Raw genomic sequence first — 13,536 nt, 5'->3', positions numbered from 1 at the left:
ATACTCAGAAGACCAGCTGGTCGCCATTCTTCACTCTCTTCTCGAGGATCGGATATTCGAGAGCGACCTTGCCGCCGTAGGAAGAGCCAGTTCTAAGTTAGCATACAGGCTAGTGGGCCTACCTTTTTTTCTTCTACAGTGTAAGTGAGGGGATGAATCTGATTATGCACCAAACAATACTTAAGATGGCGATTGCTACATTAAAAATGTTTGGACAAGTGTGCCCAGCAGTTAGTGGCGGGCCATGTTGATCTCTCACTTTGAATGCCTGGCCACAGGCGGCGCTGAGAGATGTCGGGGACACCGGGGATGCAGAGCCCTCGTCCAGGTGGGTCTCCCAATGGATACTGGAATGCTCAGGCACGCCAATCAGCGTAATGTGACAAGACAAGCGCAAACAACCCTGTAAAGTGGGCAATTGGCAAACAGCACAGCACAAGGCTGGAACTTAGCGCATTATTCCATCTGCGTAGGCAGTTCTCGAGAACCTTTATTAAATATGAGGGATTTTGGTCCAGGTGCGACGCATATGCTGAATGTTTCTGTCACGTCCGCGGTCGGTGCCTCAATGATATAGCCCTTGCAAGGATTGCATTAGTTCAGCCACAGCCCAAAAACAAGACTGGGTGCAGGCACAGGACAGCAATGGCGTGGGTGGCGGTTAGCACGCGCTGGTCCGGCGACCAGTGTGGCTGCTGCTATCCTGTTTGTGTCATTCTTACCTCCGTCGGCGTTCAACGGCTTTTTTGGTCCCACTTTGCCTGTGTTGCTTTGGCCGGCGATCGTGACAAACCCATAGAGCCGTCAAGTTACGTAGATCTATAGTGGTGCCTTATTTCAAGTTTGCGATTAGATACGATTGGCGCAACAGTCGTCGCTGTGGAGACTGCTGGTCCAGAGCAATAGCCTAATCACCAAGAATGGGGAGAATTAGTCCGATGAGCCCAGGCATCAGCAATGCGGCCATCAGTGTAAAGCCATGGTTTTCCAGGGCAGTTATCTCTGTTACTGCGAATTCTTCTGCGCTGCTACCTAATAATAACACTATAGAAGCAAGCGGAGTATTGATACATAGTTATCAAGTTTATCTGTAACTTTGGAGATCGAAATTCACGCAGTTCTCGATCAGTCAAAAGCAAACAAGAAAGGCGTTGGCAATTCTTACCTGGCTGGCCATAGTGGGTCTTCCAGTGGATACTGGAGTGCTCTGTATTGTGGTCCAGGCAGGCGCGACGAATATGCTAGACAACCCTGCGAACAATAAAATGTCACCTGCAGGACGCTCGACGCGGTCGACGCAGGCGCAGTGGCGGAGTGCAGTAACGATTCACCGATGACATCGGTGGCGCCGTGCGAAGCCCTGATCTGGAGATGAAGTGTTGGCCGTGAACAGAGCTGGCCTACCCTTTTTCAATGACCGAGAGTAGTGACAGGAACCATAGTCGAGTAGCTTTGAACAAGCTAATAATACTCACCTGCGTATCGTGATCTCTGATAACATCTTTGGTAATGGTTTGCTATGTTGAGTAACTCTTGTAAAGAGGTAACGATGGTGGGCCTTGTAGTGGAGTCATGGAGCGAAAGTATGGATGGTGCTAGAAGGCACTGACGCCGGGGAGAGGCGTATTAATAGAACAGCCAACGCTGTCCTGCTTTCAGCCCGCACCACTAACCATGGATGAAGCAATACGTGCGCTGACAGAACGGAAGATTCGCGAGTTGCTGGCTCTGGTCGGGATACGAAGTCAAAACACGGAGCTTCCCCTACAGCATGTTAATGGTATCTCCAAATTTGGTAAGTCTGCTGTTCGATTCACAGTGTCAAATGCTAAGAACTCAGTGCGGGATTCAATGCACCGCGCCGGGGGGAAGGAGCCTCCTGCGTGTGTTACTCGAGTGCTTACCAGAGCTGCAAAGCGATGCCAGGTCGACTACGCAGGATTAGATCGTCGGCCAGCGAAAAACAGGCGCAGAGTGGCGCAGAGTAAGCCGTCTGTCGCCGGCAGAAATACGAATGACCCAACAGGCGCAAATGTATTAGCAGATGATAAGCTACGAAGAGGCACGGTGCTCGCAACAGCCGTCGCTGTGGAGACGGCCGGGCCAGACCAAGCTATCTCAGCAAAACTACCAGTCATGGAGGGAAGTATTCCATTGGAAAGTTTGGGCAGCAGCAATGCAGCTGTCAGTATTACCACTCAGCCTCCTAGTGCAGCTGACTCTGTTGATGCCTTCGCTGTTACTTCGTCCGTACTGGATTTTTTTGGCTCCGCGGCGGCGCTCGGAGCTGTGGAAACGATACTCCGGCACTGCGTTGAAGTCAATTTCAAGTTTGCGAAATACAAATCTGGGGAAACAACAGTGACGACCATAGTGGAAAACATTCGACGTTACGCGAGTAACATGGTTGATCTCGAGTACGATCAGGCCGTATACGCGGTTAAGAAGAGCAGAGCACTGGCGGCCAGCCAAGATCTGCAGGTCCGATACAACGAAACCTTTTACTGGGACATAATAGTAAAGAAGGCAAAGTATCTGGATTCGTCGACCTTGAAGAATCGTGGAGGACCCAGTGACGAGTTCACTCAGCTGGAAAAGCGTGCGAGCAAGATATTCATGGACCAAGCTGGCATCGGAACGAGCTCTGAGAATCAGCGCCTACGCCGTCGCGTTTGGAAAAGTCTTTCCGATATGCGAAAAGCTGGCGTCAATAAGCTCATTCTCTACCGCACTCGAGAATTCGACCACATATGCGAACAAAATCCCAAACACGACACCGTCCCGCTGGTCGACAGGGTTTTCTCATGGGAGAAGGTTTATGGACCGCACATAGCGGATCTAGAGACCCGAGCGGTAGAAGAAGCCAAGGGGAACTCTACGGAACATCAATGGCTAACGAAGAATCACGTGGCAGAGAGACTCAACAACATGCCGGAAAGGGCATGGGGTGGTTTCATAAGTAGCTGGTGCTCGGCTGAAGAAAAAGCCGCCTTTCATTCGACGTCAACCCTGTCGGCATTGAGCGACGACATGGTGGGGATCCCCGATCTTTGCACCGGGGTAGGTACGGGCAGAAACAAGTCTATATATGTTATTTTGGTTCCTCAGGACGAGAATTTTCTTTCTGTGTGCTCCATCATGACTATAAAAAAGGGCGACTTTCTCGGCGTCTACACAGGATATCTTCGGTACTCGGAAGACTTTGACGATGCACATGGCATTCGTGGGCCGACAGAAAAGCTGTGGCTAGATTATTCTCAGGTAAGCGGGGTCATGAACCAGATCAAAGTGGTGGCTCCGGGGAGTAATGCAAATGTGTCTCTCGAATGGGAGTTGAACGATGGTGGCACGAAGTCGCCTTGCATGTGGAGAGTTGCGGTTCGGGCGCTTTGCGCTATTCGCCCTTTCGAGAAATTTGTCCGTGTCGCTGGCCAAGAAGCGCAATATCTTCTGCATCACAGGTCTGCATGCGCAAGGCAAGGTTTCACCAAATCTGTTACCGCGCCAGTAGGGCATTCGGATGCTTTCTGAAGAGAGTGATGCGCAGATATGACATGTCATGCAGAGGTATGGGGTTTTGCTTGAACTGCGTGACCTCGCATCTAGCATAGTTCCATTGCATTTGATCTCGTGGTCAAGTGCTTGTTGGTTTTTCTTGAGGTGGGGTTGCTAGGCGCATCTGCGCAATTAGTGTTGTTGGCCAGTGTGCAGTGCCACTGCGTCATCGGTAAACAAAGCCGAGAACAATCGCACTTCTGATATTTTCGGTATTTATGTCAATGGTAGCTACATAGTTAAGTGTGCGAGAAAACTCGTACAGTGATAGAATTGAGGCCTTGCGTGTTGACCTGCTCCCAGTCATTGCGCTTGTAAATTTCAGGTCGCATCTCGAAAATCCAGCGGCGTACTGCGGGGGGGGGGGGGGGACTTTGTCCTCCAAAGAGTTAGCTAGCGGTTGAATTTCAAATCTGAGTGCAACTAAGTCCAAGGGTCGGACCGGAAAAGCTGCCTCATCCGCCCGTTCACCTCCCTCATGTAGCCGATGCTGGCGAGTTAGTAAGGATCGTTGAGGGTGTTCGCGGGTTTCTGGCACAATAACTTTAGTGGATGCTATTTTGGCTGCTGCCTAGAGATCCAAAAATAGCGACTCTGATTTACGCCGCCAAGTAACTAAAATTGACTAAATGCAAGCGACACCTATAACGAATTTGGTTTGGTACGTACAGTACTATCGTTTCGATCCGCTACATCCTAGCCGAATCTTCTCGCGGATTACTGTGAAAACGGCCGTCCATGGTTTTCGAAAGAAAAAGATATAATAGAATAGCTGAAATTCGTCACATATACTGCACAGTACCCAAAGCTTTATTAATATCGTTTTTCAGCAATTTGCATGTTTTAGATGAACATCCCGAAAGTCTCCCGGCGTCCTCCTCAGCACAGGGGGATAGACCTTGTCCTTCAAGCTTTTTAGTTTCCCATAGTGGCCCAATTGTTTTACTCCACTTACTAAGTCCATTAGAGGGATCGGAAATGCTGCTTCACCCGTAGAGCAATACTCATAGTGCTTATTCTTCCACCGAACGAGTATGTAGACATCGGCGCTGTACCGGCGGCTGAGTTGGTCACACCTTCGAAGCGTGCGAAGGACAGCTCTCACTAGATTGTCCCTTGTCCTATCACGCCTCTTGGGCAGAGTAACTAGGTCCATCATATGATCTTTAAACACTAAAATGCAGATGTGGCCTGGAGCTGTGTTGTGCCCTGGGGATGGTGACACTTAGAAATACCTTGGGATAATCACTTTGAACGGAGAGCGCAGTGTCTTGGTGGAAAATCCGCCACAACCCGCGCAAATCGCAGATTCAACAGAGGCTGCCCGCCCATTAGCTGAATTACGGACAAAATGACTTTCGTAGGCTGTTTTGGACTTTTAGAGAAGTCACCCGCGCCGAGCAGCTAAATGCTGGCAGGCTACCACAACTATCCGTGACAGTCTAAACCGTTGACTGAAGCTGAGCTTGGATGCACCAATTCAAGCTGTTCAATTCTCGCCGACCGAGCACGTGGTATATTGGGAGTTTAGGATGCGTGAAGCCATTTCTAGTTGCTGCATTCGTATTCTTCTGCCCTTGGTATTGCGACCATGTTTGGAGCACTACGTACTGGCACGATCATCTGCGAAACCCTGCTTCAGGGTAAAAAAACGACAGCTCGCAGAGCTTCCACGAGAGTCCAAGAACAACTCAACGAAATGTAGCCATTTCAAGCCTATCGCCAGATTATTGCCGAAGCTGTGATACTCACTGACCATTTCCGGCTTTGATGAGCCGTTCATGGAGCTGATCAAGATGGACCTATCTTCACCTATTATTTACTCTGGGCTTGGGAGGTTTTTTAGGAAGTTGTGAGTGGAGTCAGGTAGTCAGTCCACTTGCAGCTCTGCAGTCTGACATGGACGACTGCTTCCTGACGAGTGATAGGAGTTAGGGTGTTCCGATAAAAATGTTTAGACGGTGGCAGCTAGAAATAGCTCATCATCTTAAATATACCAAAGAGAAGAAAAAAGAAGACTAGAAGAAAATCGGCTTCGCTTGTTAAACACAGCTACAGTACAGAGAAGGGCGAAACAAATGTCACACTTTTAGCTAACAAGAATAATAGTGGCCGCCATTTTAACCTGTGACGTAGCGCCGCCGGATATCCACCAGGTACCCGAAACTCTTTCGTGGGGTAAATGTGCAATTAAACTCAGCTGTTAGTGTTAGTTTGCCATATATGCACCGCACCAATTGTTGCTCTATTACGACAAAATTACCTTTCGGCGATGGAGTAGAAATCTCCTTCCTATCATGAGCTTTTTTCTGCCTAGAAATACGGCACTTAATCAGTTTCTGCCCCTGTAGTCTCATTCTTTGCCGAAGGAAAAAAATGGTACAGGGTACCAGATAACTCTAGCGGCTAGATCAGGATCCACCATTTCTTTAAAAGTTAACTGGCAAAAGAGTGACACTTAAAACGCCTTTCTCTGTAGCTCATTCTCACTGTTATGTACAAGCTCGCCTGGTCTCCAGTCAGGAACAGGTTTAGCGTCCACACTCAAGACTAAAAAAAAATCCAAATTTGGTCATGTGGGGCAGGAGCACCCCACTGACAGCAATCGAAGACTAGCTCATTCTTGCCTAAGGCCACCAGATGTGGCTGCCTAGACTTCCCCACCAGTTTCTGTCCAGTGCAGGTCGTATCCGTGGCCTTTTTCACCCTCTTCAAATATTTGCCGTCAGTCATGGCCCCTCGTCTCGACAAACACATGCATCAGCTGATTCTGGCGAAAATTCGCGGAGGCGATTCTAATCAGAAAATAGCCAAAGATGTATCCAGCCCCGAACGAGTCGTTACCGAACGAGCTATCCGTAGAATTCGCAAGACGCATGCCCGGTATGGAACTGCCGTCGTTCCAGCAAAGCGCACTGGCCCCGACCCGAAGATTACACCTTTGATGCAGGATTCACTCTATATCTACCTCGCGAATGATCAGAGCAAGACGCGCGAGGAGATGGCAAAATTTCTGTTTCGGAAATTTGGAGTTGATGTTTCCGTCACTGCAATCTCACGCGCGCTGAAGAATGGCCAGATTACTTGGAAAGCGATGCGACACGTAGCTCTGCAACAACTGCCCGAACTCAAGCACTTCTATTGGTATCTGCTTAAGCAGGCCGGTGTAAAACCACGCCATTGTATTTTTATCGACGAATCTGGCATAAACCCCCCCGATGTCCTGCGGAAGCAAGAATGGATGGGCGAGATCCGGCATCACGCCCATCCAAAGGGCTCGTTTCCAAAAAGAGAACAGGGTACAGATCCTTTCTGCATATACTATGAAAGGCATCAAGCAATCTCGCGTGTATTATGGGTCGACGGATACACTGTTCTTCGAGGACTACATTGAGCAACTACTGCACAGCTGCGGACGGTTCCCAGAGGACGACGAATCTGTGCTAATCATGGACAATGTCTCCTTTCACTTCTCCGATAAAATCGAAAGATTGTGCAACGAAGCTGGTGTACGGCAGTTCTTGACAGCTCCATACACGCCTAGAACAAATCCCATAGAGGAGAATTTCGGCGTTATAAAGACAACTAGTAGGTCAAGACATAAAGAACAGGTTGGGCTGAGGAAGCGGAGTTTCATCGACTACGTAAAGGCATGCATTGCGGCAATTAAGGACAGAAGCGATATTGCAGAAGGCCATTTTCGGAATGCCGGATTCTACATCAAACCATAGAATTGAGCTAAGGAATTACCAAACACATTAAAACCTACAGTCTCACTCCGAGCAAAGGCTGTCCAGCCATTCTCTAATGCGACTGACAAACTGATCTGCAATCCCCAATAGCACCCCGCCCTTCACAAGCAAATCAGCGTAGAAGGCCTGCGACTCATACATACGCCCTAAGTGGTAGCCATTATCCACAGTGATCTTGCCGGCGAGTTGGTATGCAGACTGCCATCTCTCATTGGACACCTGGTTGCAGAGCCACTTGCAGAGTAACTCGGGTGCCTTATGCACAGGCACGGGGAGCTTGAGAACGTCTGGCCGAGCTACACGAGCGACTTTTGACGAATTCGCGTCTGGATCATGGCAGCTTCCATCATGAGACCCGTGGCAGCAAATACGAATGGTGCTTTGTAGTGAATCAGATGCCTTTCGCTTCTGCCTTTTCCGTTCTGCCTCCTCTTCTTCATGTTTATATATCACTTCGCGAATACGATCCGGGACGTCGCCGTGGGTCTCGAGTTTATGACCCTCTTCAGCATAGTCGATGAGTTTGTCCATGGTGTCTGAGTCTAATTTGCGATGACTCTTTGTTTCGGGATCCCGCCAGCAGGAAAATCCACGATTCGGACAGACAACGCTGGAACTCTCGAACAGCGCGTAGACGTCTTTCCACACAGGTCGCACCCCGGAAGCCTCTTGTTGAGCGACAAGTTTGTCTCGTGCGGCAAGTTGTTGCTTGGTAGCGCCACGCCCAGTTTTACCGACTTTGTTCGTGGAATCAGTCTGAACTTCCTTGTAAATGAACTAGACTTCAACAGTGAGATTGCTGTCTTGGTCACTCCAAGATCGTAGTTTTTTCTCTACGGGACTACAGTCGATGTTGAGTGCACGGAAGCGCTTCTCTAGGCAACGTTGGGCGCGTTTCGAGGTTGATACTGTTATTTTTGTCTCGTCGGGCTTGTATTGCGGCTCAGGGGCTTTCTCCGTCACGACGTCGAGGAGTTCGTTCTGCAAGTGGTCGTTCCAAAATGCGGCGGGCGCAACGCGGATATCTTCTACAGTGTCACCTGTAAGTGTTATCATTCTGCCTTTTCGAAGTTGCAGTTTCCAAATAACGTTGTAAGTTAATGGCGTTGTAGAAGACTCAAAAGCACAGGGATCCTGGCTTCCATCCTCGGCAGCATTGGGCACCGCAGGGTTCCAACCCTGGCTATCAAAGGTTCCAGCAGGTGGACTGCCATAATTGCACTCAAAGTCAAAGTTGTTGAAAGCGTCTGGGCTAAATTCGGATATTTCTTGTCGGGCGATTGGCATAAAGATAGCAATGAGGCAAGCTAGGCGGCTGGTGTGAAACCTGGAGGTCGAGCCAGGGAGGGGGATGGCTGAGACTCTGTATTCCTCTCTCTGCAGCACGCCAACCCCTGACGTGTTTCATGTTTGTCACGTGAGTACCTTTGTGCAGCACTAGACACGTGACGTTCCTTTGTGCAGCACTAGAGCAAGCAGATGATCAGGTTTGAGCGGGATGAACTTGATGTAGCTAATGTACAAAAACTGTAGAAAAGACAGTTCGAGATGGGATGAATGTTGGTGTGAGACATCTGAGGCCATTTATACCCACTACTTTGAGATCTAACTGCATGAACTTGGGGCGCTATGATATGCAGAAGTGGTGGGTAAGCTTGACTGTGAAGCATGCGCACAGTGCGAACTAGGATACACTGTGCATTGACCATGTTAGGCCGATCCTGGTTGCCAGCATAAAAAAGTTTTATGGATCCACGCGGACACTGCACCTGAACTCGATGTACCTACTGTGAAGATATAGAACTACATTGTTCGTTTGTAGCCCACCGATTTCTCCGATGTACCCCCCTGGCGAGGCTTAAATCTTCCGAACACTGAGTGAGCGCTTCTACAAGAGCCAAACATGGCAACGAGTATACACAATCAATTTTCTGCTTTGTACATTGCCAGATTGGGGAATTTGGAAGCTACTTTTGAAGGCCGAGTCAGAGAGTTGACCTGGACGGGCTCGAAATTGACCTAGCCGGCATCTCATCACTCCCAACATCGGGCACTTCAGCGTCGCTTTTTCCCGCTCGCAGCTGCATAGTAATCTTGAAATGTGAAACTGAAGCCACAAGGCACCGCCAGCCATCAGATTGTTGTGTCGTAGATATACACCAATACATACTCATACACTCATACTGAGAGTTCAACGAGGTCTGCACCAGCGGTTTTGTTAGCGGCTTGGTTGCGACAGTGTCAGCGAAGAAAATATCAGACAAACATCCTTTTGTGTGCTAATGGTCATTACCACAGCTAGCAAACCATATAAATATCGAACCCGTAATTTTTTTTTGACTTGAATTCCCCCTTCCCATACCTTAGTACGGCCATGTACGAAATCACGCTCTTGTACTCTCTGGCTTGTGGTGCCTTGATTTGCCTACTGGCTCTGCGCCTTCCGATTTACCGTATCACACAGGCTTTTTGTCCGTTTGCGCTAAAATCTGTGCTCCTGCCTTTCAATACAATGAGAAAAGTAGCGTCTGACTACTTGGTCTACCCAACGGTGGTACGCGGCGGCAAATGTCTTGATCGTTGGAGTCGTAGCGATGTTTTGTTGCTTTTAGCGTACGTTGGGACCACTATTTCTTGTGTCGTAGCTCCCTACCCCAGCATGGATCAGGCTATTCCTCGATCTGGCACTCTCTCCGTCGTCAACTTTGTCTTCTGCTTCGCAGGCCCATACCTTGGGTTTCTCGCGGATATCCTTGGCTTGTCGCTCCGATCCTGCCGGCGCCTTCATGCTTTGGCAGGGGCTCTCGCAGTGGCTCTTGCGGTCTTCCATGCCGCCGCGGCTGGCACAGCAAAGGGAAGGCTGGACCTGCACGCACCGAAGGATGTGTTTGCCTTGGTGGTAGGTTGCTTTGCCCAAGTATGGCCGAATTTCTAACAACAAAATCAATAGTCCATTCTATGTCTATGCGCGCAGGCCATCCCTTTGGCAGTCCGAAGCGTCTCGTACGAAGCCGCCCTGCGCATCCACCAGATACTTTCGTTCGCCCTCGTGTACGGTCTTTGGCGGCATGCCTCATCCGCCGATCTGTTCCCGCGCTTGTATCTGTACATTGGCGGAGCTCTATACTCTACCATCTCTATATTATGGCTTGCCAGCGTCTTATATCGAAACAGGTCAGGACTTTCCAGGGCACGAGTGTCATACGACAACGGCGCAATCAAAGTCACACTGCAGTTGGCCAGGCCACTGAAGGTGAAAGCTGGACAGTATATAAGCCTTTGGATCCCGTCAGCCAGTCTGGGTTCGGCCGCACAGACACATCCTTTTACTGTGATCTCCTGGTCTGAAAAGCCGCAGAAGCATCTTCATCTATTTATCGAGCCTCGCGGCGGCTTCACCAAGAGTCTGTGCACTCTGTCGGACCACGGCCCTGCCACACACAAGGCAATGTTCAGCGGGCCGTATGGAAAGCAGCTACCAGTACATTTATATGAAAATGTTGTCATGCTGGCCACCGGATTTGGCATTGCTGCTCACCTACCGTATCTGCGAAAGCTGATCCACGATCAAAACAGTCGCACAACTTTAACTCGCAGAATCCATCTTGTATGGCAAATAGATAGGACAGGTGAGAAACACCAAGATGGATGTGGCATGCGCCTGCTGACCTTTCCAAGGCGTCGGAATCGCCGCTCAGAAATTGCTAAACGAGGCGCTCGACGAAGACAAGCTTGACGGAGAATATGTACGTAGCCCATGCAGCCAGTGACTGATATGCTAATCTGTCTAGTAGAATCTCCGCATCTCGATCTATATCAAATCAGAGAATATAAATGAGGTAAAATTCGGCGACAGAGCCACTGCATATTCCGGTGAAATACCTCTTGCGGATGTTGTCTCATCGGAGCTGCGAGAACGACGACCCGAGAGCAAGACAGTCATATCAGGTGCGTTGCCTTTCTGCATCATGGCAAAGCTAATATTTTTGCAGTATCTGCGAAGGGTTTTATTCGCGATGCGCTGAACGATCTGTTGTGGCAGAATCGGCGCAGCAATATAGACATCATGTACACTGACTATCAGCCATGACGCGTCAATGCGCTACGACTGGTCGTGCAGTTAGTTCTGTGAACCGTATGTATTTTGGATTCTACTGTCTGTAAAGTTGTTCTTCTCCCTTCTCGTCCTCAGGCGTTTGTATCGAAATCAACAGCGAATCGTGTCTGGGCGGGAGAATTCACTCAAACCACATGGAATCTTTGCCAATGAAGACCAAAAAAGTTTTTTAGTTGTAAAATTGCATCGATACTTAAATCTCGTCTCTTCTCGGGTGAACTTTATATCCTCGATCACACCAAATGAGGACCAGTGACACCAGCCCCACCAGCCATTCCCTGTGCCAATGCTGTTTCAGCAGTGGGTGCTACGCACATTAGCATACCTTCTAGGCTACCATGTTTGTATACGTACTTTGGTCAAATCCTCGATGCTCGTCATCTGATCAAGGGCAGAGAGAAAGTCAAAGCCAAGCGGACACCGGTCTGGCATGTCTAGCCCAATCCGCCCATCTTCCTTAGCATACCCTTGTATAAGTCTCATTGTAAGTACAGCAATACTATGCATAGTTTCTTTCAAGTTGAAGTGATCGTGAAGGAATTCCTGACCCCCTATGCTGAGTCAGTCCGACGTTTCCGTAGTCTCACACGGCGACTTACAAAGCTTCACATTTCCGTGCATATCGACCAGAATATTGGAGCATGTGAGCTGGCCATGACCTAGAGAATTATTATTCAGGTACAACAAACCATCCACGACCTAGTTCTCTCAGCAGTGATCTTGCGTGTCGCTAAAGTTGAGCAACATACCTGTCCTAGTATCGATGCAAGCTGGAGATCGTCTAGGAGAGGATTTCCTTCAACCTCTGCAAGAGACACTGGCATGAACTCAAACGCAACAAACAACTCGTTTTGTACAGAGAAAATTTTTTGAGCCTGCACAAACTGCTGATGATCAACCTGTTGGATCGCATGTACGTGTTTGTCGACGTTGGCGCCAGCGAACCTTTTCACGATGCAGAGGGAATGCTTGTCTGGTTGAAGCTTTGTCCGCTGCGCTACGGGAAAGTACGCTCCGTTGCCAAATTGGATGCTGTAGAGTTCTTTGTAACTCTTCCAGAAAGGTTCATGTACCACGGGCGGGTTTGCGGCCGTTTGTGAACGAGGTAAATCTTCTTGCTTCCGCGAAGGAACCACAGTGTGAGAAGTGCCGTGCTTTTTCTTCAAACGTTTGGCAGGAACAGAGCTGCTCTTTATTGGTTCGTCGTATTCCTGCGTTGTAGCAAGCTGATGATCATGCTGCAGCACAGCTGCAAAGTCAACGTTGGTAGTATGCTTTTCAGATTTAGTGAGCATGTTATCAGGTAATTTCACACCAATGGCTAGCTGTCGTACGTGGCCCGTTTCAAATTGGGTCAACGGGGGATTTTAAGTGACCAGCACGGCGCAGCGCTCTGGTGGTTCTGTTACAGGCCTTCTACATTTACAGGCCTAGAACCTGCTGCTTCGCTCGTAGTCTCGACAGGTCACTAACGGATCAATTCATTCAGGGCTATTTCCATCCGAACATCTTCAATTATGGACCTAACATTAATGACCTCAAAAGATGGCCATAAGATACCATGGTGTCGTATTAATAGCACAGCTGCGAAATCAATATTGCTTTTGAATTGTCACGTTTAGAAGGCGTCTTATCGGGTACGCCGCTCGAACCTGCCGCTGATGGCAGCAGAACACCACTATATGTGGCTAGGCTGTAAGTGCTGTTGCGATGCCCTACGAGTAGGTGTAGCTTTAAAATCACCGCCCCCGCCGCCCATAGCCCATGCACTGGTTTTCTAGCACCCTCCGCAGTTTCTGTTTGACTATGACAAGAACTAGATCTGTAGCCGTATCGCGTCGTATCCGGCAAGAGAAGTCGTCAAAATACATTGGAGCTGTCAATATCAGACTCGACAACCTGTGCTTCCCATACTCGAGAGGACCAGACCAAAAAAATGTTCAGAGACTTATAAAACTTTTCCAAGGGCAGCGTGGCTGCAACCCTGGAGAAATGCAGAATCGAATTCCGGCGATCATCAGCGAAACCGAGTTACAAAACGCATTGGCCATTTCAAACTTGACTCGAGGAGACTTGGTAGCTGGAGGCGACTTCTTTGCGCGACTTGATATG

General features: G+C 49.0%; 3 protein-coding genes across 3 annotated transcripts; 1 reads left to right on the top strand and 2 right to left on the bottom strand.

The window, feature by feature from the left end:
- Positions 1-1,674: 1,674 nt before the first annotated feature.
- On the top strand, positions 1,675-3,531 carry ISF_09585 (hypothetical protein; the record flags this gene model as incomplete). The annotated part of the gene is made up of 1 exon (XM_018853186.1): positions 1,675-3,531. One exon carries the CDS (start codon positions 1,675-1,677, stop codon positions 3,529-3,531), a length of 1,857 nt encoding a protein of 618 aa, XP_018699634.1.
- A 4,072-nt stretch (positions 3,532-7,603) lies between these two features.
- Positions 7,604-7,838, bottom strand: ISF_09584 (hypothetical protein; the record flags this gene model as incomplete). Its single annotated transcript, XM_018853185.1, has 2 exons — positions 7,604-7,686; positions 7,772-7,838. The coding sequence occupies 2 exons, from the start codon at positions 7,836-7,838 to the stop codon at positions 7,604-7,606; spliced, it is 150 nt and encodes a 49-aa protein (XP_018699633.1).
- Positions 7,839-12,098: 4,260 nt separating this feature from the next.
- On the bottom strand, positions 12,099-12,719 carry ISF_09583 (hypothetical protein; the record flags this gene model as incomplete). The annotated part of the gene is made up of 1 exon (XM_018853184.1): positions 12,099-12,719. One exon carries the CDS (start codon positions 12,717-12,719, stop codon positions 12,099-12,101), a length of 621 nt encoding a protein of 206 aa, XP_018699632.1.
- Between the last annotated feature and the right edge of the window lie 817 nt (positions 12,720-13,536).

This window comes from Cordyceps fumosorosea, assembly GCF_001636725.1.
Source record: "Cordyceps fumosorosea ARSEF 2679 chromosome Unknown scaffold_56, whole genome shotgun sequence".
Classification (NCBI taxonomy): Eukaryota; Fungi; Ascomycota; class Sordariomycetes; order Hypocreales; family Cordycipitaceae; genus Cordyceps; species Cordyceps fumosorosea.
Note: the sequence above shows the minus strand (reverse complement) of the source record. Positions and strands in the feature narration are given on the sequence as shown.